This window comes from Penicillium odoratum, assembly GCF_028828045.1.
Source record: "Penicillium odoratum strain IBT 22623 chromosome Unknown utg000005l_segment0_segment0, whole genome shotgun sequence".
NCBI lineage: Eukaryota > Fungi > Ascomycota > Eurotiomycetes > Eurotiales > Aspergillaceae > Penicillium > Penicillium odoratum.
The window spans coordinates 2,098,338-2,122,543 of NW_026643147.1; the positions used below are offsets into that span (position 1 = coordinate 2,098,338).

General features: G+C 49.1%; 7 protein-coding genes across 7 annotated transcripts; 2 read left to right on the forward strand and 5 right to left on the reverse strand.

Annotated features, from left to right (window-relative positions):
- Positions 1-258: 258 nt before the first annotated feature.
- N7520_006337 (histone H4) lies at positions 259-884 on the reverse strand (the record flags this gene model as incomplete). Its single annotated transcript, XM_057140271.1, has 2 exons — positions 259-560; positions 875-884. The coding sequence occupies 2 exons, from the start codon at positions 882-884 to the stop codon at positions 259-261; spliced, it is 312 nt and encodes a 103-aa protein (XP_056994277.1).
- A 1,404-nt stretch (positions 885-2,288) lies between these two features.
- Positions 2,289-4,507, reverse strand: N7520_006338 (protein phosphatase regulator GAC1; the record flags this gene model as incomplete). Its single annotated transcript, XM_057140272.1, has 2 exons — positions 2,289-2,597; positions 2,648-4,507. 2 exons carry the CDS (start codon positions 4,505-4,507, stop codon positions 2,289-2,291), a joined length of 2,169 nt encoding a protein of 722 aa, XP_056994278.1.
- A 4,094-nt stretch (positions 4,508-8,601) lies between these two features.
- N7520_006339 (uncharacterized protein) lies at positions 8,602-8,848 on the reverse strand (the record flags this gene model as incomplete). Its single annotated transcript, XM_057140273.1, has 2 exons — positions 8,602-8,673; positions 8,714-8,848. 2 exons carry the CDS (start codon positions 8,846-8,848, stop codon positions 8,602-8,604), a joined length of 207 nt encoding a protein of 68 aa, XP_056994279.1.
- A 4,747-nt stretch (positions 8,849-13,595) lies between these two features.
- N7520_006340 (SH3 domain protein) lies at positions 13,596-16,354 on the forward strand (the record flags this gene model as incomplete). The annotated part of the gene is made up of 2 exons (XM_057140274.1): positions 13,596-13,649; positions 13,718-16,354. 2 exons carry the CDS (start codon positions 13,596-13,598, stop codon positions 16,352-16,354), a joined length of 2,691 nt encoding a protein of 896 aa, XP_056994280.1.
- A 398-nt stretch (positions 16,355-16,752) lies between these two features.
- N7520_006341 (uncharacterized protein) lies at positions 16,753-18,190 on the reverse strand (the record flags this gene model as incomplete). Its single annotated transcript, XM_057140275.1, has 2 exons — positions 16,753-18,107; positions 18,172-18,190. The coding sequence occupies 2 exons, from the start codon at positions 18,188-18,190 to the stop codon at positions 16,753-16,755; spliced, it is 1,374 nt and encodes a 457-aa protein (XP_056994281.1).
- Positions 18,191-19,181: 991 nt separating this feature from the next.
- Positions 19,182-19,446, forward strand: N7520_006342 (uncharacterized protein; the record flags this gene model as incomplete). Its single annotated transcript, XM_057140276.1, has 2 exons — positions 19,182-19,226; positions 19,291-19,446. 2 exons carry the CDS (start codon positions 19,182-19,184, stop codon positions 19,444-19,446), a joined length of 201 nt encoding a protein of 66 aa, XP_056994282.1.
- Positions 19,447-19,494: 48 nt separating this feature from the next.
- N7520_006343 (uncharacterized protein) lies at positions 19,495-24,120 on the reverse strand (the record flags this gene model as incomplete). The annotated part of the gene is made up of 1 exon (XM_057140277.1): positions 19,495-24,120. The coding sequence occupies one exon, from the start codon at positions 24,118-24,120 to the stop codon at positions 19,495-19,497; it is 4,626 nt and encodes a 1,541-aa protein (XP_056994283.1).
- Positions 24,121-24,206: the final 86 nt, after the last annotated feature.

The following is a 24,206-nucleotide window of genomic DNA, read 5'->3' on the forward strand; positions in this document are numbered from 1 at the left end:
CATTCAACGAGCCTAGTTGGTAGCTAACTAAAACCCACAATTCCCATAATTTGGCGCACCAAAAGAAACAGCCCTGGAACCCCGATCCTCCCAGCCAGAATACTCGATAAATCCATAAAAATAGGTGCAAATGTCGTAGACATATTTCGATATATCTGTTAAACGAAGATAAAAAGCAACCATCACACCGTTGAGCGCGTTAAAGAAGACAAAAGACCGGAAAGCCGACAATCACATCCAAGATAGACATGGGGCAATTTAGCCACCGAAACCGTAAAGAGTACGGCCTTGGCGCTTGAGAGCGTAGACAACGTCGAGAGAGGTGACGGTCTTACGCTTAGCGTGCTCAGTGTAGGTGACAGCGTCACGAATGACAGACTCCAAGAAGGTCTTGAGGACACCACGAGTCTCCTCGTAGATCATGGCGGAGATACGCTTGACACCACCACGACGAGCGAGACGACGGATGGCGGGCTTGGTGATACCCTGAATGTTGTCACGCAAGATCTTGCGGTGACGCTTGGCACCGCCCTTGCCGAGACCCTTTCCGCCCTTGCCACCTGCGATAGAACATTAGTATGTACTAATAAATCAAGATGGAAGCAAAGAGGATGGTAGGAGAATAAAAAAATAAAAAAGGTGAAACGGCGACAGCAAGGTCAAGTAAAAATGCAAGGCGAACGAGGGTTTCCTAGTTCGGTTAGAGTTGGGATGCATTTGGCCTTAGACGCGATCGGGGCTGGTCGCCACCAATGATCTGCCGTCAGGGGCATCACCAACTTCAACCTCAGCAAGATAGAAACAAACAACAGCGACCGTGAGGCAAAACAGAGGCGAGCTGAACAAATGCAAGTTAAAAGACGATCCGACTTACGTCCAGACATATTGGCAGCGATAAATTAGTGATGAGTTAATGAAGGGTTGTTGGTTAAAAAGTGGTGGTGTCGATAGACGCGTCGACGGTTGGCGAGTGGGAATGAAGAGAAGGAAAAGAGAAAAAAAAGCTTACGGGAGGGGGAAAGGCGGGAATTAAATACGTGGATGACTACGCGTGATTTTTGGGAGGGTCGGGGGTAGGGGGAGGTTTAGGTAAGCCATTGGAGTTTTACATTCTGCAATGCGGCGGTGATTGGCAGGTGGGCATGGAAGAAAAAGGGTGTTATGAAGGGCTGGATTGCGAACGCTTCCCTGGACCATTACCCGTGTCGTGTCAATGCAGCGGAAATCATAATTCAAATTATCACGTGATTGAAAAGAGATAAGAGATAAGAACCGCCACCTCAAACTATCTACGGAGACTCGGAGTCCATTCCCCACGAATCTGGTTTAGAAGGCACTTTGTGGTTAGGAAAGAAATTCATCATTCTGATATGTTCTATTTTGCTGAATCATCTATCAAATAAAGAGGAAAAGAAAATCATATCAAAAGACCTAGGTCAACAGAAATTACTAGACCTGTCGCACTCTACGGTGGATAAGACGAAACCTTTGATCAAAACACTTTCATTCATCCCTCATGCAATAAAGATCACGTTGCTGTTGGTCTTGTAGCGGACAAACTTATCTTGCAAATCGAATCTGTTGCCATTCCATCATGGCTTGCATCCTGTCAAATATGTGGTTCCTGGAAGCGCAAAAAAGGATAACAAGAGAAAAATAGACTGCAAACACCAAACACCATGCACGCAATTGAAAGAAAAGGTAACAAACACAATGCATCGAGGGAAAGAGGCGGGCGAAACTAAAAACTTTTTCGTTGAAAATGTGGAAGATCTGCGGAGCAGGAAAGAAGTGAAAATGCCTCGGGGGGGAAGGGGGGCAGAAAATAAGGAAATCGTTATCAGTCGTCATGCGTAATCGAAACAAAAGATTGAAACGGAGAAGACCGCTTCATCTCAAAACCGACTCAAATTTCCGTGGGCAGGATTACCGTGGTCTTCCACGAACACAGCCGATGTCCCAATAAGGCCCCGCGGTTTATTGTACTTCGCAAGAAACCCAATCGATCACATAGAGCCATGAAGTGGAAGACGTTGTAAGGCCATCAAATACCACAAGGAAGAGACGGGAGAGGTCCACCACGCGCGAAAAAAAAGTCACTGTGCGCCAACCCAAGCCGTGTGTGCACAGGCTATAGATTGAATAGGCGATGAGCTGAACGAACCCATGTCTGAAAAGGAAAAGTCAAGTCTCCTTCAACAAAACAGTCAACGTGATGAAAAACAAGATGGGCGTGGAAAGCGCAAGTAGCCGGACTCCATGGCAATTTCTCAAGCACTTTATGCCACTCACCCTCTAATCACAGGCGACGACGGAGAGTCGTTCATGAATCCGTTTTGAAAGGTCTGATGGTATGGGTAGCGATGGGACATCGGAGACGGTGAGCTGCGAGGAGATGTACGCGGGCTCGGGGCCGCCGGTGACCTTGCTCGGGATTCACGAGGTGTTTCAACAGAGGGAGAGGGTGGCTCGAGATGTGCTGGGGAGCCGGGGGAGAGAGGAGGTGAGGGTGTTCCAGAGGGGGGCTTTCTGGCATCCTCGCCAGGAACATTCACAGCGAAGGTTTGTTTGGTGGTTGGGGACTTGGAGGACCCATACTGTGTCTGGTTAGTGCCAAGGTCTTTGACGCCAAGCTTGGATCACTTACAAAGCAGTACTTATCGACCAACTCTTTGTACACCGAGGACTCGAGACACGGCTTGCTAGAAACCAGTGAGGAAGGCTTCGGATTTTCTGCGGGGGCTCCAGAACAGGACTTGCTCACTGTAGAAGACTCGCCCCGCAAATTATCTGAGACCTTCCGGACCGGTTTAGCGTCAACATCGGTGGGCTGTCCAGATCGTGCTCGTGTCGTCAAGGTTGTTCGATCCATAGGAGGCTTGGTCCGAATCGCCGCATTTAAAGAGGCGCCAAAGTCGTAGCGATTGCCAAATGCCTGAGGACTAGGCTTTTCCCGACGTTTTGGGGGCTCGCATGTATCCATATCCTCCGACGATACTTTAGTCAAGGGCATGCCCTTAGAATCATCAAAGGGATTAGAGAAGGGTACGTTCTTGATGATCTCGGGGAAGTCGTTAAACATTGGCGGCATCGAGTGGGGACGTGTGTGGGAACCGGTGAACGTCCGACTGCGGGGAAGTGCAGGTCGGGATCCACCTTTTGGCTTGCTAGATGTGGTGGTCTTGGGCGCTTTGTGAAAATCGACTTGGAAGTTCATGCCATTATTGTTGTCCCAGTACTCCTGACCATCGACGATGTAGCGAATGCAGAGGTAAAGGGTCTTGTTCTCGAGGTTGGTCTGGTCACCCAACTTGATGTCGAATGAAAACCGGTCGGCCGCATCTTGGGTATGGTTGCGGCGGATATCGTGGCAGTAAACTGCACTCACTTCTGAGATAGTTCTCCAATAGTCAAAGGTGAAGCGGGCAACCACGTGCTTGTGGAATGCCAGGTTTGCCACAGCAACCGAACCGACCAAGACATTCTTATCACCTGAAAGGTACATCCTTTCGAGACGAACGGGCATTGTGGCGCGAGATGAGGAGTCCTTGGGGAAGTTGGCAAGCCGAAGCTCCCACTCCCATGAGGGGGTGGTATCTTCATGTTGTTGGCTAAAGGGAAATTCACTCTCCCCGTCATGGTCATCTACTGGGGATGTCTCGGCACTGACAGCCAATGGTCGATCGAGCTGTAAGAAATGACGGATGTGCTCCAATTGTGAGTCAAAATGCACTGCCTTGGCATATACCGGAGTACCCGGCATGCTCGACGGTCGACGTCGAGCCGTTGCGGGCCGGAGGGCCGGTCGAACCAGTTCGCCCGACTTCTTCCGAACCATCATTGGCTTGGGTGAGTTGTCGGCATCGCTGTCGTCAGGGGAACTTGTTAGTGCCTCCTCCTGGCGTAAAGAAATAGCAGACTCGGTAGATGATCGGGAGTGGGAGATTTTCCGAGCTGTCTTGGATAGTCGTAAATGGTGTTTGGTGTTTAGGGTGGGGAGTGGGGTGGATTGCTGTGTTTGACTCGAAGAGGGTCGAGCCTCGGTTCCTATCGTTGCCGGACCCATTCTCTCCGGAGATCCTTCTTTTCGTTGTTCAATGGCCTTGAAAGCTGCCTCGAGATCCTCAATCTTGATAGCTGTCTGGTCAGGTGACTCCTCGTCCGAGTTCGGGGCTGATTCAGGAGGCGAGATTATCGCCCCCGGTGGGATGGCAGCATGGTTCAACGGAGGTGGAGACTGGCGGAGACTAGCATGGGGGTCAATTATGTTGCCATCCAACCGTGCAGAAGCGGGAGTGTGCACGGGGGATTTGGAGGTAGAGGGAGACCTCCGGTGTCGTCGAACATACGAGGTAGAGGAGTAAGATCGAGAGCCCTGCAGACGATCTGAGGCAGATCGAACCAAACCAGGTTTTTCTGATTTTTCTGGTAGGACGTCCGGAGTGGGTCCACAAAATTCAATGTGCTGCGCGGCGAGCAACGACTTCAACGGCGCAGTGTAGGGCATCCGGCCGACTTCTGTGTCTCAACACAAGAAGGTGAGATTCAAAGAATGCTCGATGTCGTTTCAATTACAAAGCATCAGATTCTATTCAGAGTGGTGGTTAGTCATTGCTTTGAGTTGATGGTACGGCGGAAAGGCTGGTCTGAGGAGGCAAGAGAAACAGACAGCACGCAGATAGCAGCACTGAGGCGGGATTGTGATTAACAGGGGGATGGCGTGAAGGACAAAGGACTGTAGTACGGACTGGCAAGAAGACGCGGACCAGGACGAGATGGAAAGTAGGATAGCACCTTCCAAGTGACACGGAATAGGAAGGACCGGCTGGTCAAGAAAGCAATAGGCGAAGAATTGCAATTGAGGGGTAAGAGTGAAGAGTGAGGAGTGAGGAAATGGAAATGCAAGTGGAAGTGGGATGGTAAAATAGGAAGGAATGGAGCACCGCAGTACAAGAAGCTTATCAAACCTTACCGTAGTATGTCAAGCCAAAAAAAAGTGGTGGTGGCGAGATTATCAATGGCGAGATCGAATGTGCAAGGTTTGGGTGGGAGGGAGAAATAAAAAAGAAGTAGCAGGAATGTATCAAACGAAAAAGTACAAGAATAAAAAAGAGTCGAAGAAATTATGTCGGATTGGATGATCGGGATCAATGATCACCTCACCCCGGTACCTCAAAGGTATCCGATAAGTCGTAATGCGGAGGGGCGAATCAGATTTCCATTCCTGGGAACCGTTGGAAAATCAAGAATGGTTTTGATAAGCCCGGATCCCACTCCCATATAAAATCCCGAGGGAAAGTAAGAAAAAGGAAAAGGGGGGAGAGATTCTTTTTGGGGGAAAGGAAAAGAGAAGAGATAAAACCAGGGAATTATAGCTGCCTTTTGCATAAAAAAAAGCCCACGGGAGGGTTGTAGGGGCAAAAAAAGTGGAACAAGATAAATAAAGACGCTTTACAAGCGCCCATTGGCAGTGCGTCTTGCTTTGCATCGACTCCGCTTGGTACTGTCAGTGCGTCCCGTATAGCATGGTTATATGGACACGCCAATGTGGGTCGAACTTCCAAGGAATTACCTGATTTTTTTATTTCTTTTTTAATTCTTTTCTTTTTTAGTTCTAGACTTTACTATAACGCCCCCATGAACGGAACTAGTACTATACTCTGACTACCAGGTACCTCGTTTCTCTCATGTAGATTTTAGTTTTCACTTTCAACCTTTTTTATGGTCCTTTGGATAAAACAAAAAATCAAAATTCCGAATTATCCGCAGGTAACACATTTCACCAAAGCCTGGATGATCTCCATAAAAATGATCTCGATGTATGTCTTCTCTACGTAGGGGCTCCGCTCACTAGCTTGATAAATCTCCATTTTCCTCATTTTTTGTGTTCCCTGTTTCTGGACTGACGTATTGCAATTGTATCACCTTTTTGATTATGCGGCTGGGGTAAGAAGAAATCAAAATGGGAGTCGAACTGCACTTTTTAAAATTAAATAATTAAAAAAAAATGGTTTCCAAAAAATTAATTCGAAATAGCGTTTGAGTTCAAGATCCCTTATCAAGACTGTTTCTGAGTAGTAGTAAAAGGTCCGAGTCCCCCGATGCCCCCAATAGTCCATCGGTCCAGATTTCAACCAAACTCTTTTTCTCTTTCTCTTTCTCCGATATAACCCCAAAAATATATAGAAATTCTCATCTAAACACATCAACTCCGTTAAAAAGTCCCCCCGGATTCTTAGATTCTCCAAACTTTTGGCCCTCTTGTTAGAAGGTTTGATCTGACCCTGTCCGCCCCGGTTATCGCCCCAAAGTGCTGGGATTTGCGACCGCGGAACCATCAAACCATCAACCCCCCCCCCCAACCCACCAAAAACCAAGGAAGTACATCGTATACTACGTTACCAGATCCTCAATTCCCCTCATCTTTCATTCAAGTAATCTAAAGTTTTAATCTCACCATGTAAGGAGGGCGTCCAAATGACCTCTGCAGTGGGACGCGACACTGGATTTTACTACGGTTTTCCTTTTTCAGCCTCGAGGGGCGACACAGGCGCTCCATTGGAATGGAGGGGCAAGTGGCTCAGGCATGAAATGTTTTTCTCCGTGACATGCATAAGTGCAGAACATTTCATTGGGGATATCTGGTATCTTGTTCAACGTGTGGATCGACCTAGCAGCAACCAATGCACTCCGTAATACTCCACTTCAACGTGCCGCCAAAACCCGGAGTCGATGGGGCCACTACGGTAGTCAACTATGAGCAAGTTTCAGGTCTGATTAGATGGCGCAACAGATATCGATGAATTTTCTCTCTGCCAAAGAGATCTTTGCTTCTTATCATGCTTTATCTTGTTCCCACTTCAACCATTGACTCGTTCCGGATCTGGTTCCAGGGTTATAATAGCGGCAGTGGTAATTCCACGTCCCCCAGAGATAGACGAAGCAACCAGAGTATATGACGTCATAGTGCATTCTGACAGGCCTGAGAGTTGAATATTTCCTTGGTTTATTCCCCCTTGGCGGGAAGGTCTGGGCCTGTGTCCCAGTTTTTCGTGCAGTTTGGACTATGTAGTATATCTTTTCCCGTTGATTATGCAACATCAGAGGCTTCTAATGAGGTTCGCGGGAGCACCGGAGCACCGGAGCACTATCAGCCGCAGTGAGAATACCCTTACTTCATTTTTTTTCTTTTTGGTTGGCGCTTCTCAAGGTCCCCGATACTTATAACATATCAATTTTACCGACTCCGGGAATGATCCATAGATTCAAGAATTAACGTACTTGTACAAAGGTACTGCCGTTTATTTACTGTGGAACGTTAAAGAAGGAATTCCCACAGGGGCTAACCAAGTATCACAGTGAAGGGGAAAGATAAAAATCATCATGTATATTGAGTGGATTTTGTCGGGAAACTCTATTCCGTGTTTCACGATACCACAAGCGCCAACAACTTATGAAAACCTCCTCGGGAGGCGCATGTCTCATTGTAAGTTCATTTTACCTTTTTACTGAGGTCGCTTGCATGATACGCTATTTTGAAACCGTCCTGCGTCTAAATCCCCAACCACTTCTCATTAGTTGCAGAAAAATTTTCCTCTTTTTTGCCACCGTTAATATAGTGGCAGTAAAGTGGTGGCTTTTAGGATCCCATAGCGCTAAGCCTCAGATTGGCAAAGCCGAGCTAGCCAAATAAGTCTCCACCGGGGAGTGGATCAGGGCAGTTCGGCTAGGCTTGTAGTAGTAAAGGAATGTTGTAAAAATTCGAGACTCTTGAATCCAGTTCTCATCTGACACTCTAATTCTTAAGATCATCCTGCGATCTCTCCCGGCCTGCATAACAAGGCTGCTCGTGATGGTTGATCTCTCCAGATTTTGTTTCCCGACCCCCTCCCCCTCTATCCACCCCCACCTCATGCTGGGGGGGCTGTCCCACAGTTTGTGATCAATGCGTCCCCGGAACACCTACCAAACAAAACATCTAGATCGCTCGATAACGGTGATCTGTGTATGGGGTTGTGGCTGATAAGAGACCCATGGCCAACCTAGTCGTCTCGGTGAAGCAAGGTTGCAGAAGGTTTGCGACCATTGATGTACCTTCTTGCAGACGATAACGCTCGTTGGCTACTTTACCCCCTGATTTCTAACCAGAATGCTGTATCCCTCCGTGCACTTTTCGTCCGTCGACTTTAAACCCGTTGACCCTGTTTTGTGAGGGCGATCTTCTTCATCACTTGAAAGAACGTGCATTAACGCATTGGTCGCATGTATGGCACTACCGAATCACGCCTTGTACCCATGCTAGATTCATTCGTTGTACCACCCCAGCAAAGGTGGTCGATGCGCAACCCCGAGCGGTCGGACCAAGACCTGCCACCATGTTCTTCTCTTGGATTGGTAGCTGAACTGGAGAGTTCAGCCTTAGATCTTAATTTTCGGACCTCCAAGCGCTTGCTTCTTATGGTTTCAGACTATCTTGCGATCAAACTTTCTACCCTTTTTTTTTTTGATTGTATGCTTTTTCCAATGGACTCACCGCTTGGAATCCACTTACTCAATGGCCAATTTCCAATCCTTTCTACTCACCGGTACGGCCTAGGATCGTTATACGGGATCCAGCTTGCATGGGCGGTATGGTGGCTGAACCTTCAATGGAAGCTCCCCTTCGGCATCTAGCTGCCGAGTCAATGAAATCAATACATCTCATATTTCTTACCCCTCGGTAAAATGAACTTTGAGATGCACACACACCCCGCAAAACACTGATCTGGCCATCTACCACCAGCTCGCCACGAAACTGAAAATGAGATAGATGAGCAATTGTACCGGCCAGGATAGTCGTCATTGCCATTGCGATTGGATCTCCATGTCTAATGGGGATCCATCTACCCCACGGAGAGTCAATCGTCCTAAAGATGCACGCAATTTGACTTCGGATATGCAGACCCCGCAGAGGGATATGATCCGGGGTCTACGTTCACTTGAGTTGCGGCTCCCCTGGTCATATTTGTGGGGAGTATGGTCGCGATTCGCGATAGTAAGGCGATCTCACGAATAGAAACACGCGTTACCTACACATTGACCGCCTAGCCTTATCTCGGCTTCATCATGGCGAAAAAGTCGGTGTGCTTCCCGAATTTTTGCTTTCAGGACTACCGATGGCCCTGTGACCTGTCTATCTGATATGATTCCAGAATCATCGATTTCTCTATCAATGTCTTTGAATTTTCTGAAACGGAGCTGAGTTTCGGGAAATATCTTGCTCGTGGAACTTCCCTATCTGCAATTCCGTTGCACTACTGAGACACCCGGTCTGATCATGCAGTATCTCGCATCACGCAAGAAAAGAAAATCCTTGGCGCCTTATATGCATTGCGTCGGACACATGATCATCATTTGTAAAACGTACAGGGATGCTGACACGTTATCACTAGGGTTATCTAGGCACAACAGTTGATTGCAGGGCATACGTAGACGTCGCCCCATCCACATAACTTGGCGATTCAGTACCTCCATGTTCCAAGGGCCGTGCGCTTCGACGCTCAGGGACCACCGTTTCTGGTCTGTGCGATGTTTCAAAGAAAAAAAGTCCAAAATTGAAGTTTTTAAGGGATATGCAACCCCTCTGTGGGTCTCTCCCCACATCGTGTATTGCAAAATAGTAACACATCCTAATGTACTCCGTATGCCCCAGATAGTTTGATTTCCCATACTACTGCACGGCATACGAAAGCGCCCAGTCCTGCTAAGGAAAGTATGTAACGGCCTAGACTTGCTCTGCCGTCGTCAGTGCGTACGATCCCGGGGATATTACTCGACGGTTGGCGCATAGACAGTGGGGTCGGTGGCTGTATATTGACTGGTGCCCTGCACTCCAGACATTAGGCAGTGCATTAGTGCAGTGAACTGACAATTGCTTCTGGATAGCAAGAGGTCAGTGCATGGCGTCATCTGTTTAGAGTAGGGTGTCCTGAAATTGGTCATTATCTCAGGGGCTGTCACTTGAATTGTTTTATTATTTGCAAGTATACCCCGAAATGATCTGAGGCGCGGGGGTCCACTTCCTGTTAAGGTTCATGCCGTCTATACTTCCCTCCGATAATATCGGATTGTCGAATATGGCATTCCACGCCATCTCAAGGTTCCGCCATTCGTATACTACCCTCAGACCCTGTCAGCGGCAAGCTAGCTCCCATCTTGGCTATTGGTGATCGTGGATCGTGCTGCCCAACCCACGAGTTGTTATAGCAGATCTTTACTAAACTGTCAGGTATACCGAGGTCTGCATTATCCATTGGCCCTTAGATAAGTAGGTCACGAGCAGGAATTAACATTTGAAGTGAACCCTTATCTTACAATCTCTATACTTGATTTATCGTCAAATGAATTTGCCTGCTTAATATGGGTCTGAAAATGAGGTTACGTTTCTCTATTATCACCAAGTCTCAGAATCCACTTGGCGGGAGAGGCGCCAGCCAAGAGAAGCGCCACCGTCGGCCTAAGACTCCCATCGAAAGTCGGAGTCAGCCACTGTTCCCAACAATTCTCATTACCCATTCAGATCGAATCAAAACCGCAAGCTAGTATTTCGAGGGCAATGCCATGGCGCGCTTGCTAGAGATGGCTTTCTCATCCTTGCGCTAGCGCCACGGAATGTCTCCGATAAATGAAGCTTACTATTATAAGAATCTACTCAATGGTATCTTTGTTTGCGTTATCATTCGTCGGGTCAATCCGGGTCACTTGCTCAGGTGCTTACTATGACCAATTAATCCTATATTCTATCTTATTCTATATCATTATTTGTCTCCACATTGATATTTACATGACATATTACCTATCTAGGTAGGTGTATCCACTGGTGAAGGGTCCATATATCCTGTCATCAGCGATTACCGATTAGCGAAAGTAATCCCCGAACGTTTTCCGTGATCTACTACCCGAACAGGTACAATAGAGGATCACCCTGTGGGGTCTGGGGCCTAGGGTCTGGATGTGTACAGTGCTCGGCCCTCCACCCTAGAGCGCTTAGTCTATTGTTGATGCTTTGGTGTTTGACCATACATATGCCTACCCCGGGCCTTGCTTACATGGCTTTCAGTCACCCCCGCAATTGACGAAGCCGAGATTCTTATCGACCCAGCGCACTTAGTTGCCTACGGACGATCACAAAGCTCAGCTCTCATTAGTCCCGTTAGAAGCCTCGAGGCTGCATATGCCCTGCGCCCCCGTCAAATTGCGGGGTGGGGCTCCTCCAATGCCAGTTCAGATCCTGCTTATCAACCTGAGACTAGAGAAACCCCGCGATGCTGCCAGCGTGCCATTAGGTTGGCAACGTCCAAGCACCGCCTGTACGCGTCACAAGCGGAATGCTCTGGAACGCCTTGGAGAGGGCTAGCACCAATTCCTCACGGTAAGAACTTCCTATTTCCCCTCTTTTGTTATGGTATCTCTGCCCCTCACTTCCAACAGCTATCCTGTACCGTTGTGTTTTTGCTGTCTTGTCAGCCACACCCGAACCTGACGATCAGACCCCGGGTTTCCCTTTCCCCGGAGGTTTCTCAAGTGGCCCCAAGCCCCTTCTTCTGTTGCTGTGAAAATCAACCCCCCCATGGTCTCAGCACTTCCCCGCCCACGGCTAAGGACATCCCGTTTCACCTGCATCGTGCGGCGTGCGCCGGGAATTCCGTGCTCAATGCTGAATGACCGTCTGCAAATATTTAGCAGAGCCCCGGATGTACCGGTAACACAGATTATCCCCCCTACGCACATGATGTGCCAGTTGCCAGGCTATCGTTCCGGTGTTCCGGCATGGAGCATGGAGCATGGAGCATGAAGCATGAAGCATGAAGCGTCGAGTTTCGAGAATCTAAGCTGCAGGGCGAAAGGCAGTGTAAACGGGTCTACGCCTTGCAGGTTTCAAGCTAGTCTATCATTTCCGTCGTACAGAATTTCTACGACTACAGTTTGGGACACTGGCCTAGGAAAGGTCGAAATCGGCTGTGGAAACATCCGAAACATCCCTGCTAATACAGATGATCAATGCATCGACACCATGCGCTATACCTCCCCTTACCTCCCCCAATTTCTTCCCCACTTCCCTTTGTTAGTGGCTTGAATCTTTGCACTAAAGACTGAGCTGGCCAAAGCCACGACCGCCACTTCGGACATGTAACGTTTGGAGGGGAATTTGAAAACTTTATCGGCAAACTCGCCTCAGTGGCAAGCGGTCTACAAAGCTCCGACCTTGGCCACAAAAGGGTCGAAGCTCGAAGTATCCTCCTTGTCACTGCGAGGTACTTTGTGGCTTTTGACTTGGTCGGACCCTCATCGAGCGTACTCGGTGTCGAGGGACGTGTCTTGCATTGCCGCCACAACTGATCTGCAGCAAGCGAGCCAGACGGATGGTTTGTGGCACGACAGCTGGTAATAGTAAAGGGCTTTAATGTTTCTGAGAAATGGATAAAGTTTTCTCAACAATCTTGGGGCAGTGCAATTGCATTGTTTGGTGAGGATAATGATCAAAGACACCCTGGGCCCAACCTTGAGCGGGCTTGACTTCTCGTCCGATATGATTGTGAGTTTTATGACATATTTGCGTTGGAAATATTAGAAACGCACCCAGAGAATCCTTGGACCTGGGTGAATCTTATACTGGCATGCTCTGTTTACAATTGGCGGTTCCTCATAATTATTTGCTCGCATCAAGACATGGTCAAGTAATCCAATATCGCTAATTATAGGTTCGCAAGTCATCACTGAAATCTTTCAAAGCCTCAAGATGTACCGAGTTGCATATAGATATGCTGTTCAAATCGTCTGATGGGAGGGATTTGGTAGGCAAAGTCATGCCCTGCTTTCATGTTTAATCAATGATCTAGTTGTAGAAATGACTTAAACGAAGACCTTAAGAGTTGAACTGGGTTCACTGTCGAGGAAGTGGCCATTATTACTTGAGTAGGAAACACTTCTGCATCTGTTTTCCATTTGAATAGGACAATACCTCGAATGCGACTCATTCGAGAAGCAACAACATCGGGTCGCCATACTCTTGACTTGTGGGCTTCCCCATCAAAGTATAGCTGATGAGTTGTGTTGTCTTATGGCATGAGCTGTCAAGCGGCGATACCAGCATGACTGGTTGTCGCCCAATCACGGGGTCTGACAAGTGCTCCTCTCGAATTCACAAAGACTTTTGAGTGTTTTCGCTTGGTCAACTCTGGGAAATTTCTGGATGGATCTCGTATGTACTAGAGGCTTTGATTATGGTGTGGTGATGACTGATTGTTTCAAGGTAGTTAAACTGTGACGCCAAGTAGGACGATGAAACCGCAACCCAACTCTCACAGACGGAGCCACAAGTCAGATTTACCAAAAGTGCGGGAAACCCCCAAAAAAAGTCCGACGAAATAAAAAGACAAAGACGAAAGAAAGCCAGAAGAAAGCAAAACTTGAAGTTACCTTATTCGGGATCACGATAAGCTTGTGGGGAAATCGTACCTTAATCATTTCCCATTCCAAGTTTCCACCGCCTGATCCGTGGTTTCCCACATTCTCCGTCCCTTGGATCTGGCTCTATAAACAACACTTATCTGCTAATGTCTCAGCAGGCGCCTGGGCTCGCAGACCTGGAGAAAGAGCTAGGATGCTCGGTATGTGCGCCAAGTTCCCTTCCAGAAATTGCCATCCAACCCCTTACGTGCGACTGACTGTCTTCCAGATCTGCACAGAGCTCCTCTATCAACCCCTCACTCTCCTCGACTGTTTACATACCTACTGTGGGTCTTGTGTGAAAGAATGGTTTACCGCTCAGGCGTCGCGTGAAAAATCTCAAGGCTCCCCCAGATTTACCTGTCCTTCATGCCGTGCCGATGTGCGCGGTACTCGCCCTAATGCCACCGTGACAACACTCTTGGATATGGTCTTGATGGCCAAGCCAGACCGGGGCAGGTCGGAAGCTGAGAAGCAGGAGATTGCAGAACGATACAAGCCGGGGGACTCAGTCTTCCCACCGCCGCGAACGGAAGCGGAGAGTTCAGAAGATGAGGATGATCAACGACTTATGGAGGAGGTTCGCGATGTGAGTCTTCGTGAGAATCGGGTACACTCGCGGCGAGAAGAACGACGCGAAGAACGGCGCAGAACGCAACCAGAAACCAGCCGAGCGAGGAGCAGCAATCCCGAGAACAGGCACACAGATGATGGGAGGTCTCGACGGAGGCGAGAGGAGGACGCCGAACGGCAGCGGCGCATAGAACGAGCCCAGGCTGAGTCCGAGCATGCCAGGCGTGTCGAGCACCAGTCAAGTTTGCGATCACTGATCAGCATGTCATCTGAGACTGAGACAATGGAACAAGAGATTCTACGGCAGATTATGGAGGAAGGACTGCTCCAAGATATCGACCTCGAGAGCCTTGGCCCTGCACAAGAGGAGGAGCTCAGTGAGCGAATTGCGGCTGCCTACCGTCGGAAGCACATGGAACAATCGGGTGCACGTCCAGCGCAAAGACCGAGGCAGTCGTCCGATGGCACCCATCGTTCGCATGGGCGATCGAATTCAGCCCACAGATCGGGTGAAATAACTACTACATCTCGAGACGCCAGTGACAGACGACCACCCTTATCCAGACCCCATCTACTTGACTCAGCTGCTCCTCACCCGCCTCCAAATCATCACCGAAGTAACTCGGAACAGGGCAGTGGCAACCGGAGAGCGTCACCTGTTCGAGTAAACCAAGCATCAAATTCCGACGACACTTTGCGGCCTGCGGTTCGTTCTTCGAGCGACATGACAAGTGAGCGTCCTCGTAGCTCTCACAATGGGAGAGAGTCGTCTTCTCAACGGTCGCGACGAGCTACGGGATCAGAACAGCCCACCTCTGATGTATGGACAGGAGGGAGAGAACGAGCTTCCGCCAGACAAACCAGCAGTCAATCCGTCACTAACTCTCCTACTTCCGCGGCACCATCAAATGCATCCCATACCTCAACTCCACCCGTTCCTGTCAGATCTGATAGACGACCGAGGCCAGCTTCTTCGCGACCAAATGCCCCTCCATCTTCAAATCTGCAGTACGCTGAACCTTCCATCTCATGCGACCGATGCGGGAAAACAAATATTCAATACGACTTGCATAAGAGATGCCTCAAGTGCAATGATGGAAATTATCACCTCTGTTTACAATGCTATCGGTTGGGTCGGGGCTGTCTTCAATGGTGTGGGTTCGCTTCAACCGCGCAGTCCACATTTGAACGAATGCTGGCATCATCAAATGGTCAGCCAGTGACCGAACGTGAAGGTGGCCATATACTCAGCTCCTTTAAATATCAGCGGCCTGTCGACACGGCTCAAATTACCACGAATGGAGAGATGCAAATGACAAATGATAACCCAGCCCATCGCCTGGAAGTTGGGCTATTCTGCGACATTTGTAGGTCCTCCGCGAATGAGTGCTACTGGAAGTGCAGCCGCTGTAACGATGGAGATTGGGGATTCTGCAATCGCTGTGTCAATCAAGGCAGATGCTGCACTCACCCTCTGCTACCGGTTCGTTACCTAAGTGGCACTTCAGCTCCGAATTCATCCGCCCCGGTCGCAGTGCACAACGCACCTGTTGAAACTCTGGGGAGCTACAAAATCCTTTCATTTTCTACCAATTGTGACATCTGCACCTATCCGATTCCGGCCTCGGTTACGAGATTTCATTGTCTTCAATGCAATTCGGGGGATTATGACGTCTGTACGAATTGCTATTACAAGCTTGTGGCAACCTCAAAGATTAGCAAGGAGAACGGCTACAGTGGCTGGCGCCGGTGCCTGGCTGGTCACCGAATGATTAACGTTGGCTTTGAGGACCACCAAGATGGCCAGAGACGTGTTGTGGTGAAAGCCCTAGTTGGTGGTCATGCTCTGAAAGATGAGCACGTTAACCAATCACCTACATCACCGACCGCAACTGCTCCTATCGCATCTCCCGAGCTGGGCATTGGTGATTGGAGCTGGAAGGAGGGACAAGATCGTCGCAAAAAGGCATCTCGTGCACGTAACTCTCTCACCTTCCCCATCAGGTCACATTCCTCAGATGCGGACTCTGTATCTCAAAACGGCAACACTCCTACCTCTCAACATGCCTCTGCTCTCCGCCGTTTCCCGCCCGATGGAGGTGTTGGTCTCATTGTCTTCGCACTGTGGTCATATTACCCTGAGGAAGGGGTGCAGGATGAGCTCGTCTTTCCTCGTGGTGCCGATATTACAGAAGTCGAGAATATCAACGATGACTGGTTCTGGGGGTGCTACGCTGGCCGTACGGGGCTCTTCCCTGGATCTCGTGTTACTCCTGTGGGAGAGATTCAGTAAACATGATCACATGATTGGGGCGCTTTGATATTTACCTATTCTTTAACGCGATGTGCTTTCCATGAAGTTATGATCATGATCACGATATGGATGAATGCATGTGTACCGAATTAACGATTTATTTTTGTATTGGAGCCTATGTTTAATACTGTCTCGAAACAAAATATTGTATTGGCTATTAAATACGATTATAGTATGCTGTCAGGCATGAACACTGATGATGATTTTGTAGGCCTGAAGGAGTTCCGAGCTCTTCTCATCAAACATTGAAGGCATTAATTCATACTTAACGACAGATATCAAGATAAACATTAAAGACATGAGCGCAGTGGTCCATCAACATAACACTACCAATAAAATGTACACAAAATTCATAAGACGTGCAGGGCAAGAGGTCACTACTCTAATAGAGCAACCATCAAGCGCTCATAGTCACCCGAGGTCTCCCCACGCACACGCTGGATCAAGTCCTTCTTGTACCTATGACGATAGGCACGCTTCACCTGATCTTTATGATCCCGATTCCAGTGCATACGCACAATTCTCGTAACCAGAGCCTCATCCTTTGTCCCCATGCCCTCCATGCATTCCTCGAGCAGAATAGCATCACGCATAGCCGGATCCGTCGCACTCCGCACAATGTGCACATAAGCCTTTTCCATATGGCCCGAGTAATCCTTCACAACAACCTTCTCCAACGAAGTATGATACCTCGAACTCAATTCATGATCAATAGCCCTCAACTCCGCATCCGACGAAGTAGCCAGAATATCAAGCGCCCGATCCTTCTGCTTCGCATGCACAGCAGCAACCTTAGCACTAATATCCTGTGGATTGCAAGGCATCGATTCCTCATGCCTCCTAGCCTCCAAAACCCGCTTGAACAAGACCGCCGTCTTCATCGACAAATCATCCTCAACATCCCGAATAAGATGACGATGGTATTTGCGCTCATAAGCTGTCTTGATAGCATTTAGATCCGCATTGGATCTACCAAGAAGTACATCATTCATCAACCACTCCTTCGTGCCAATCCCGTCGATCGACTCCCGCGCACAGCTCACGTCGTGTCCTAGCGGGCCCTCGATCAAGGCTAAGAGTCCCTGACCCAGGTACCCGCCCGTCTCGGACTTGACGTCCTTATACAGATCGCGGCCGATGTGTTGGGAGTAGGTGGCGCGTACTGCGGCCATCTGGAGCGGGTCTAGGTGTGCAAGAACTTGGATCAGGGCTTTTTCGTCCGTGCCGAACCCTTTCATCGCTTTGCGTAAGATGTCTGCTTCGCGACGGAAATCGCCTGGTGCTACTTGGCCCGGCGCGTAGCCTAGGGATGGCATTGCTGGGGCGCCATAGCCCATGGGTGGTGCGCCGTATGCGCCGGGTGGTGCGAAGCCCGGTGCGCCGCCAATTGGGGGTCCTGGGGGAGGCGCATAGCCTTGGGGTGGTGCTTGGCCGTAGGGCGCTTGGACAGGCGGTGCGCCGTATCCTGGCTGTGGTGATGGTGTGTGGTGATATCCGACTGGGGGTTGGGGGGAGGGCGCATGGTATCCTGCGGCTGGTTGGGGAGATGGTGCGCCGTAGTAGCCCTGTTGCTGAGGGGGTTGGCCGTATTGACCCTGCTGGGGTGGATAGTGGCCTTGTGGTGGAGGACCAGTGGGCGCGCCGTATTGCTGTTGAGGCTGTTGAGGGTAGGGAGGTTGTTGTTGGTAGCCAGTGGGAGGATAGCCCTGGGGAGGAGCTCCGTAAGGTGGTTCTGGTTCATGCGCGTCAGCTGTTTGATCGATCTGCGGGGCAGGGTGGGGTATAGGTATACTCACGAGATTGATAATGGGACATGATTATATTGAATGTATCAAGAGTTGATCAGATGGTTGGATGACCCGGAGCATTTAAATTAATAGCAAGAATGAATCCGGTGCCTGGTTCCGTGTTTCTTTAGTGTGGCGCAGTCGGTTCGGTGGGGTCTAAGGGTTCTGTACAGCCTTGTCGCTTTCTAGGGAACATCTGACGTCGATGCCCAGCTACACAGCCTTCTCAGCCACTGGACTTGATTTATGAATTTTTGATGTGGTCAGGAACCGGTTAAATATACGGCCTCGGATTTTCATCCTCTAATCCATTTAACATTAAGTATTGTTCGGATTGTCTGTGAGTAAGTGGAGATAGATAAGGAAACGTGGTGAAGATGGGAGGAATAGCATCAAAAATTAAAAATCGAACAGACATAACTCCAACAAATCACGCATAGTCTGGTAGGTCTGTTATCACAGACCAGGCATAAGGCTTTTTTCTCCATAGCCATTTTTTCAAAGTTTCTTAGGAAACAAGCAATTATTTTTGATTTTACTATATAGAATTCAAATTAGATAGCACCATAAACATCCTGGTAGAAACCTGATCGTTTCTATACAATAATCATTTTGTAGTAACTTTCTACTTTGGTATTTTTAAAAATACTCGGTGTTCAAATTTGCATCTTTTGATTTCACCATATAAATTTAGATTAGGTAGAATTATTAGATTCTAGTGAGAATACTGATCATTTCTGTGTGCAACACTCATTTCATAGATATTTCTGCCTTAGGCCATATTTTACAAGGGCTTGAAGAAGTCTTTTTGACTCCCATTCTTACCTTCTTAGGTCATACATACATGACTTTTAATTTGTGCTTGATAGTTCAAAATTGGCTATTTACTTAATTCATATGATCCCATCTTCAATGTCAAAAAGAGATTAAACTTTAATTATCATATCGTCATGTAAGTAATCAAATAACCTCCAACTGAGTAGGTATACTCTTCGCAATAGAGACCGCGAGGTCAATGCATGTCTTTAATCATAGATTTGCCTCCCCGTAAATGCTGGACTTCGGTTTGTCAAAAGGAAAAGACAGAGGTAAAGTGGAAGAAAGAAAAAGAAAGATAAAAGATAAAAGAAGAAGAAGAAGAAGAAGAAGAAGAAGAAGAAGAAGAAGAAGAAGAAGAAGAAGAAGAAGAAGAAGAAGAAGAAGAAGAAGAAGAAGAAGAAGAAGAAGAAGAAGAAGAAGAAGAAGAGAGCAAATAGAACGAGAAAAAAGGCGAAAATTAAATAGAGCTCCAAAGGGTATAATCATATACATCATATCATATCAAATCATCATTTAGACGCTGGCAGTGCGTCTCTTGACCTCACTAGGCTTCTGCGCATATGCAATCAACATACGGAATCCAGTTCCGCGTTGCTGGCATTCGCGAAGAACCTTACGGTCATTCCACATGCTAGGATCATTATCACCAGTGTCAGGGAGCACAGGATCCTCATAACACTTCGTATACCACCAACGACCGACACGAGCCACAATCTTAGCGATCGACTCATCATTGGCGGCAGAGGGTGAGGGGTCTGAAAGAAGGTCTCCCAGGGAGATGCTTGTGTCATCGGAAGGAGACGACTTTGAACGTGTCCGGGTGCTCTGGCTACCCGTCGTTGTAACAGAGATAGTCGGGAGAGAGAAACCGGTGGATGAAGTGGTGGCTGTTGCCAGGAACGATTTATTCGAAGAGGAGGTTGTGGAGCCGGAGGATCGAACAACCATACCTGCTACGGGAATGCGCACCATGCATCGGCGGAGATTGTCAAATCCCTGTGTACCAAGAAGACGCTGGACGTTATCGCTACTTGGCTTGAGACTTATGGCTGGGTTGGCGAGGCATGTCATTTCCTTGAGGCGACGGACCGTTTTGCGGGCGCGGGCACCCATGTTCACCATGTCCCGGTCTAGAACGGTCATTTCCAGATAGCCGCCTGAGCGGAGGACACGCTTGCATTCCTGGATAATATTGTTTTGCATCGCCTCGGGACTGGCTGTAGGGAATCGCAGGACTGTGGCGGCAAAGTAATCTTTGGGAAATGGGAGCGGGTTTTGTAGACCGGCGTGGTAGACTGTGTGGTGGTTTGTAGGTGGCTGCCATGCTGCAGGGTGGGGCATTGCTGTGGAGACTGGGCGACCGCTCAAGCTGTATACCTCAGCATCGGGGTAGGTTAATGAGCAATAGAAAGACCAATCGTCGTTTCCGAGGCCGTCGATCACAAGAATCCTTCCGTGTGTTCCGGTCTTGACGTGGTTGTGTGCAGGACTGAAAAGAACACGCCCGAATGACAGCCAGCGACTGGTCATTAGAGAAGCAGATCTCATGTTAGTTCGAGTCACTGCGTCCCACTCCCGCTCTGATGAGCCCTGTATGGGTTTGCGACCATCGCCGGACTTTCCTTCAGGGTTGGGGGTTGTGGCTAGAGACTGAAGAAACGTGGATTGTTGCTCTTGAAACTTGTCTGGAGGTGGCTGCAAGGAATTTGCTGGACTCCGGGGTTCCTCGTCATCTCCGTAGCTGGCGATGAGGTTACTGTAAGACGGCTGAGTCGAGGGAGAGATGGAAGAGTGCAAAGCAGATACAATTCTCGACCGGCGTAGACGAACAGAGTCGCTGCTGGAACGAACTGATATCTCTCCAGGTGCAGATGAATCTGGGCGAAGGGAGTTTGGATTATTCAATTCGTCCTGAAGAGCTCTGCTCGCCATTGTTGCAAACTGGAATCTCTCGTCATTCTCCCGCTTATCAGATCCCTTTAGCTTTGGCTCTTCTGGTGAAAGAACGTGATCGATCAGATCATCGTACTCCTTCCATATTTCATCTTCCATGGGCGCAGTTTCTGGCTTGGGAACGACAGCCGTCACTGCTGCAAGAGCTTCGGCACTGCTTGAAGACGGAGAGCGCTTGTGCGGCGAGAAATGGATGAACTCATGGGCTGAATAAGGGCCAGCAAGGAAATTCAAAGCGTTGACCGTCTCGGGTGCGCTGAAACCTTGGGTATAATCATAGCCCCAGTCTGATGGCTGGCTTGATGGAATTGTTCCCTGTTGCTTCCAAGGAGAATCGTTGAGGCTTGGATAAGCGTGCGGGCCCTGCGGTGTGGGAGCTGGTAACGACGGCGGTGATTCAACAACGCTAAATGGTCGAGAAAAGGATTGTGTGGCTGGAGTGTGTTGTCTATCGCGTCTAGACACAACCTTCGGGATGCGACCCACGGAAGCCAGTCGTTTAGGCCGGCGGTGCTCGGGGCTACTTTCAGGCTCCAAATCCATCAGATTGCGGTTAAACATTGCTGTCTTTGGGGACGAACGCCCATCTTTCTCAAACTCTCCGTGCAGCTTCGGTGGAGAAGGCAGCAAAACGGACGGGTGCCTCTTTTTGATATTCAGACCTGCTGGTATCTCTACTGCCGGTGTAAAGCTTTCTTCTTCTGTAGGTGGCGAGTTCTCGATATTATTTATTATGTCGTCAAGTTCATCGGAATCGGCATCCACTAGTGCATAGTGAGCCACCGGTCGAGTGCTCAGGACTGGTGCGATCGCCGCATGAAGCTGTGCAGTGTGAGAAGTCGGTGCTGGCTCAGGAACAGAAGCTTTGGGCACCTCAGAGCGGTTTCTTTGGAAGAGATTCCACCGAGAGTTTTTTCCTTTCTTGTTGACTTGCTGACCCTCTTTCACCGTCGGAAGTTGCTGATTCAATGAACTAGCAGTTCCTTTTGAAATTTGGGGAGCTAGAGTTGTTGATGCAGCACTTGATAGAGATGTTTGAGTCTGAGCGGCTTCGGAGTTCCCAAATACCCCATGCTTCTTCCCTTTGGGCACTGGCATACGAGACTTCGGAGGTTGAGAACGATTAACAGCGCCAGAACGCCTCTCTGGGCTTTGGTTCCGGGACGATGCCAAGGTAAGATTAGATGAGTTAGGCTTCACATCACCTAGAACATCCGTAGATGTTGTTACCAATGAATCAGTGGATTGAACAGTAGAAAGTGTGAGAGGAGTCGGACGATGGAGGCTCGATGATGCAACACTAAGGCTGCTTAGGCTCTGCTCGCTTTCGGTCCGCGAAAGAGTCGAACCTCCACCGCTAATGTAGACTGGCTCGAGACGGCTCGACAGGAAGTCGTCGAGACCCAGATCTGGGCGACTTGACATACTTCCCTTGCTGCTGGCGATTGATTGTGGTGTGCTTCGGGTTGTACTCGTTGATCGGGTTCTGACACCACTGCTGCTTGCACTCGCTTTTCTCCCACGCTGACTGTATTTTCCGTATCCTTCGTGGCCAGTCCCTGCTACTGGACCCTTGCGTCTTGATGATCGGTTCTGTTCGCCAGTGTTGTTTTCCATTCCTGGCTTTGACTTTTTGTGGAAAAGACCAAATCGCTTGGGCGTGACAGGCTTTTTCGGATCGGTGTTTTCCTTCATGACTGCTGCTTTGGGAGGATCCTTGACTAATTTGGGCGATTTCCGGGTCATAATTGGAGACCCTGCTTCGCGAGACGGAATTCGAGACAAGTCTTTGGACCGGAAAGAGTCCACAGAGGTAGCAGACGGATTTGTAGTTTGATAAGGTTGAGCCGCCGCACGAGCCTTCTCTACGGATTCACGTCTCTTGTGGCCCGTTGTGCTGAGATATGGCAGATTACTTTGGATCACTGGTGATGCTTCCAAATTCAAACGATGGGTACCATCTCTGCTTGGTCGTGGCGGTGTCTTTGGGACACTTGTCGCAGGACTGGCAGAGTTGGTAATCGTTCTTTGATGTGTCATGAATAGCTCTCTCTCGGCCTCCTCAACTTCCTTCCTAGCCTTCTCCACGTCAATATCAGAATCTTTGGACGGAGAATCCTTCGGGCTAAAGTTCACGGATGACTTTCTTGGTGGCGGGCTGTGGGGAGGACCTGGCGTCTTTGTGGAAACAGGCGTAGAACTTTGTTTAGCAACAGCAGGTGTCACTGGACTTGGGTCTAAAGATCGCTGGGGAAGTGCCGTCCGGTGTGTTTTAGGCTCCCTTCGATCACTCTGTGCGCTTTGTGGACTTGCCTGTGTTGACGCCGGCGAGAACAATGGCAATCTAGGATGAGATGGACTAGGCTGTCTTAAACGTCCAATTTTGCTTGAGTGCATTAGTCCTGGAGAGTATGAGGACAGCGAGGTCGGGGTCGAACCACGACTCCACATTCCCGGGGACTCGGAGTACCTTGTCGAAGGACTGCTTGCAGATTGAAGGAAATGCGTGGGAGGAATGTTCTGAGTATTGACCGTGCGGAGGCTTGCCAATTCTGCTGGTCCTGTCTTGGGGTTTGCCACCGCACTTTTTGGCGTCTTGTCGCTCGAGCTTTGTGAGGATGCTGAGGCCGACGGTCCAGCAAAGTATGGATCTGGGGGAGAATGGAACCTGGGGTCCTTCAATTCGTTAGGGTTGTGTTCTTGCGGGATCACCAAACTAAGCTTCTGGGTTTGGTTCTGCTCCACATGCTTTCCTATCAGCGGTGCCTTTCTGCGCAAGACATTTCGGATCCTCTTAGTGGGCGGCGCTTGCGCCTGGTAACTTGGCGCAAACGCAGATGGATTCGTGATGTCAGGAGTGGAGAGCGAGGATGGAATAGATTGAATTGGAGTTTGGGGCGATGGTGTCGACGATGGAGGAACTGGGAATGCCAGACCCCCGGTGCTTGGCCGCGGTAGTAGTGATAGTCTTTTAGAGCGATTGGTAACTTGTACCGGTGCTGGTATCTGGCTAGTCCCTTCTGCACTGGAGAAAGATAATGCGCGGCTGGGACGAGGAGTAGAATTGGCTGGCCTTGCTAGTTGAGACCTTGGAAATCGAGCATGAGGGATGGCAGAGTTGGACGACGAATGTGATGAATCTGCAGACGATACCTTCGGCGGCATACGGCCAGGATTGTACGACATGGTGTGACTGTGATTGGAGTCTCCAGTTCCCATGTTGAGACAAGTAATCGAGTGGGTACATGTACATCGAAATTGTAATCATCGCT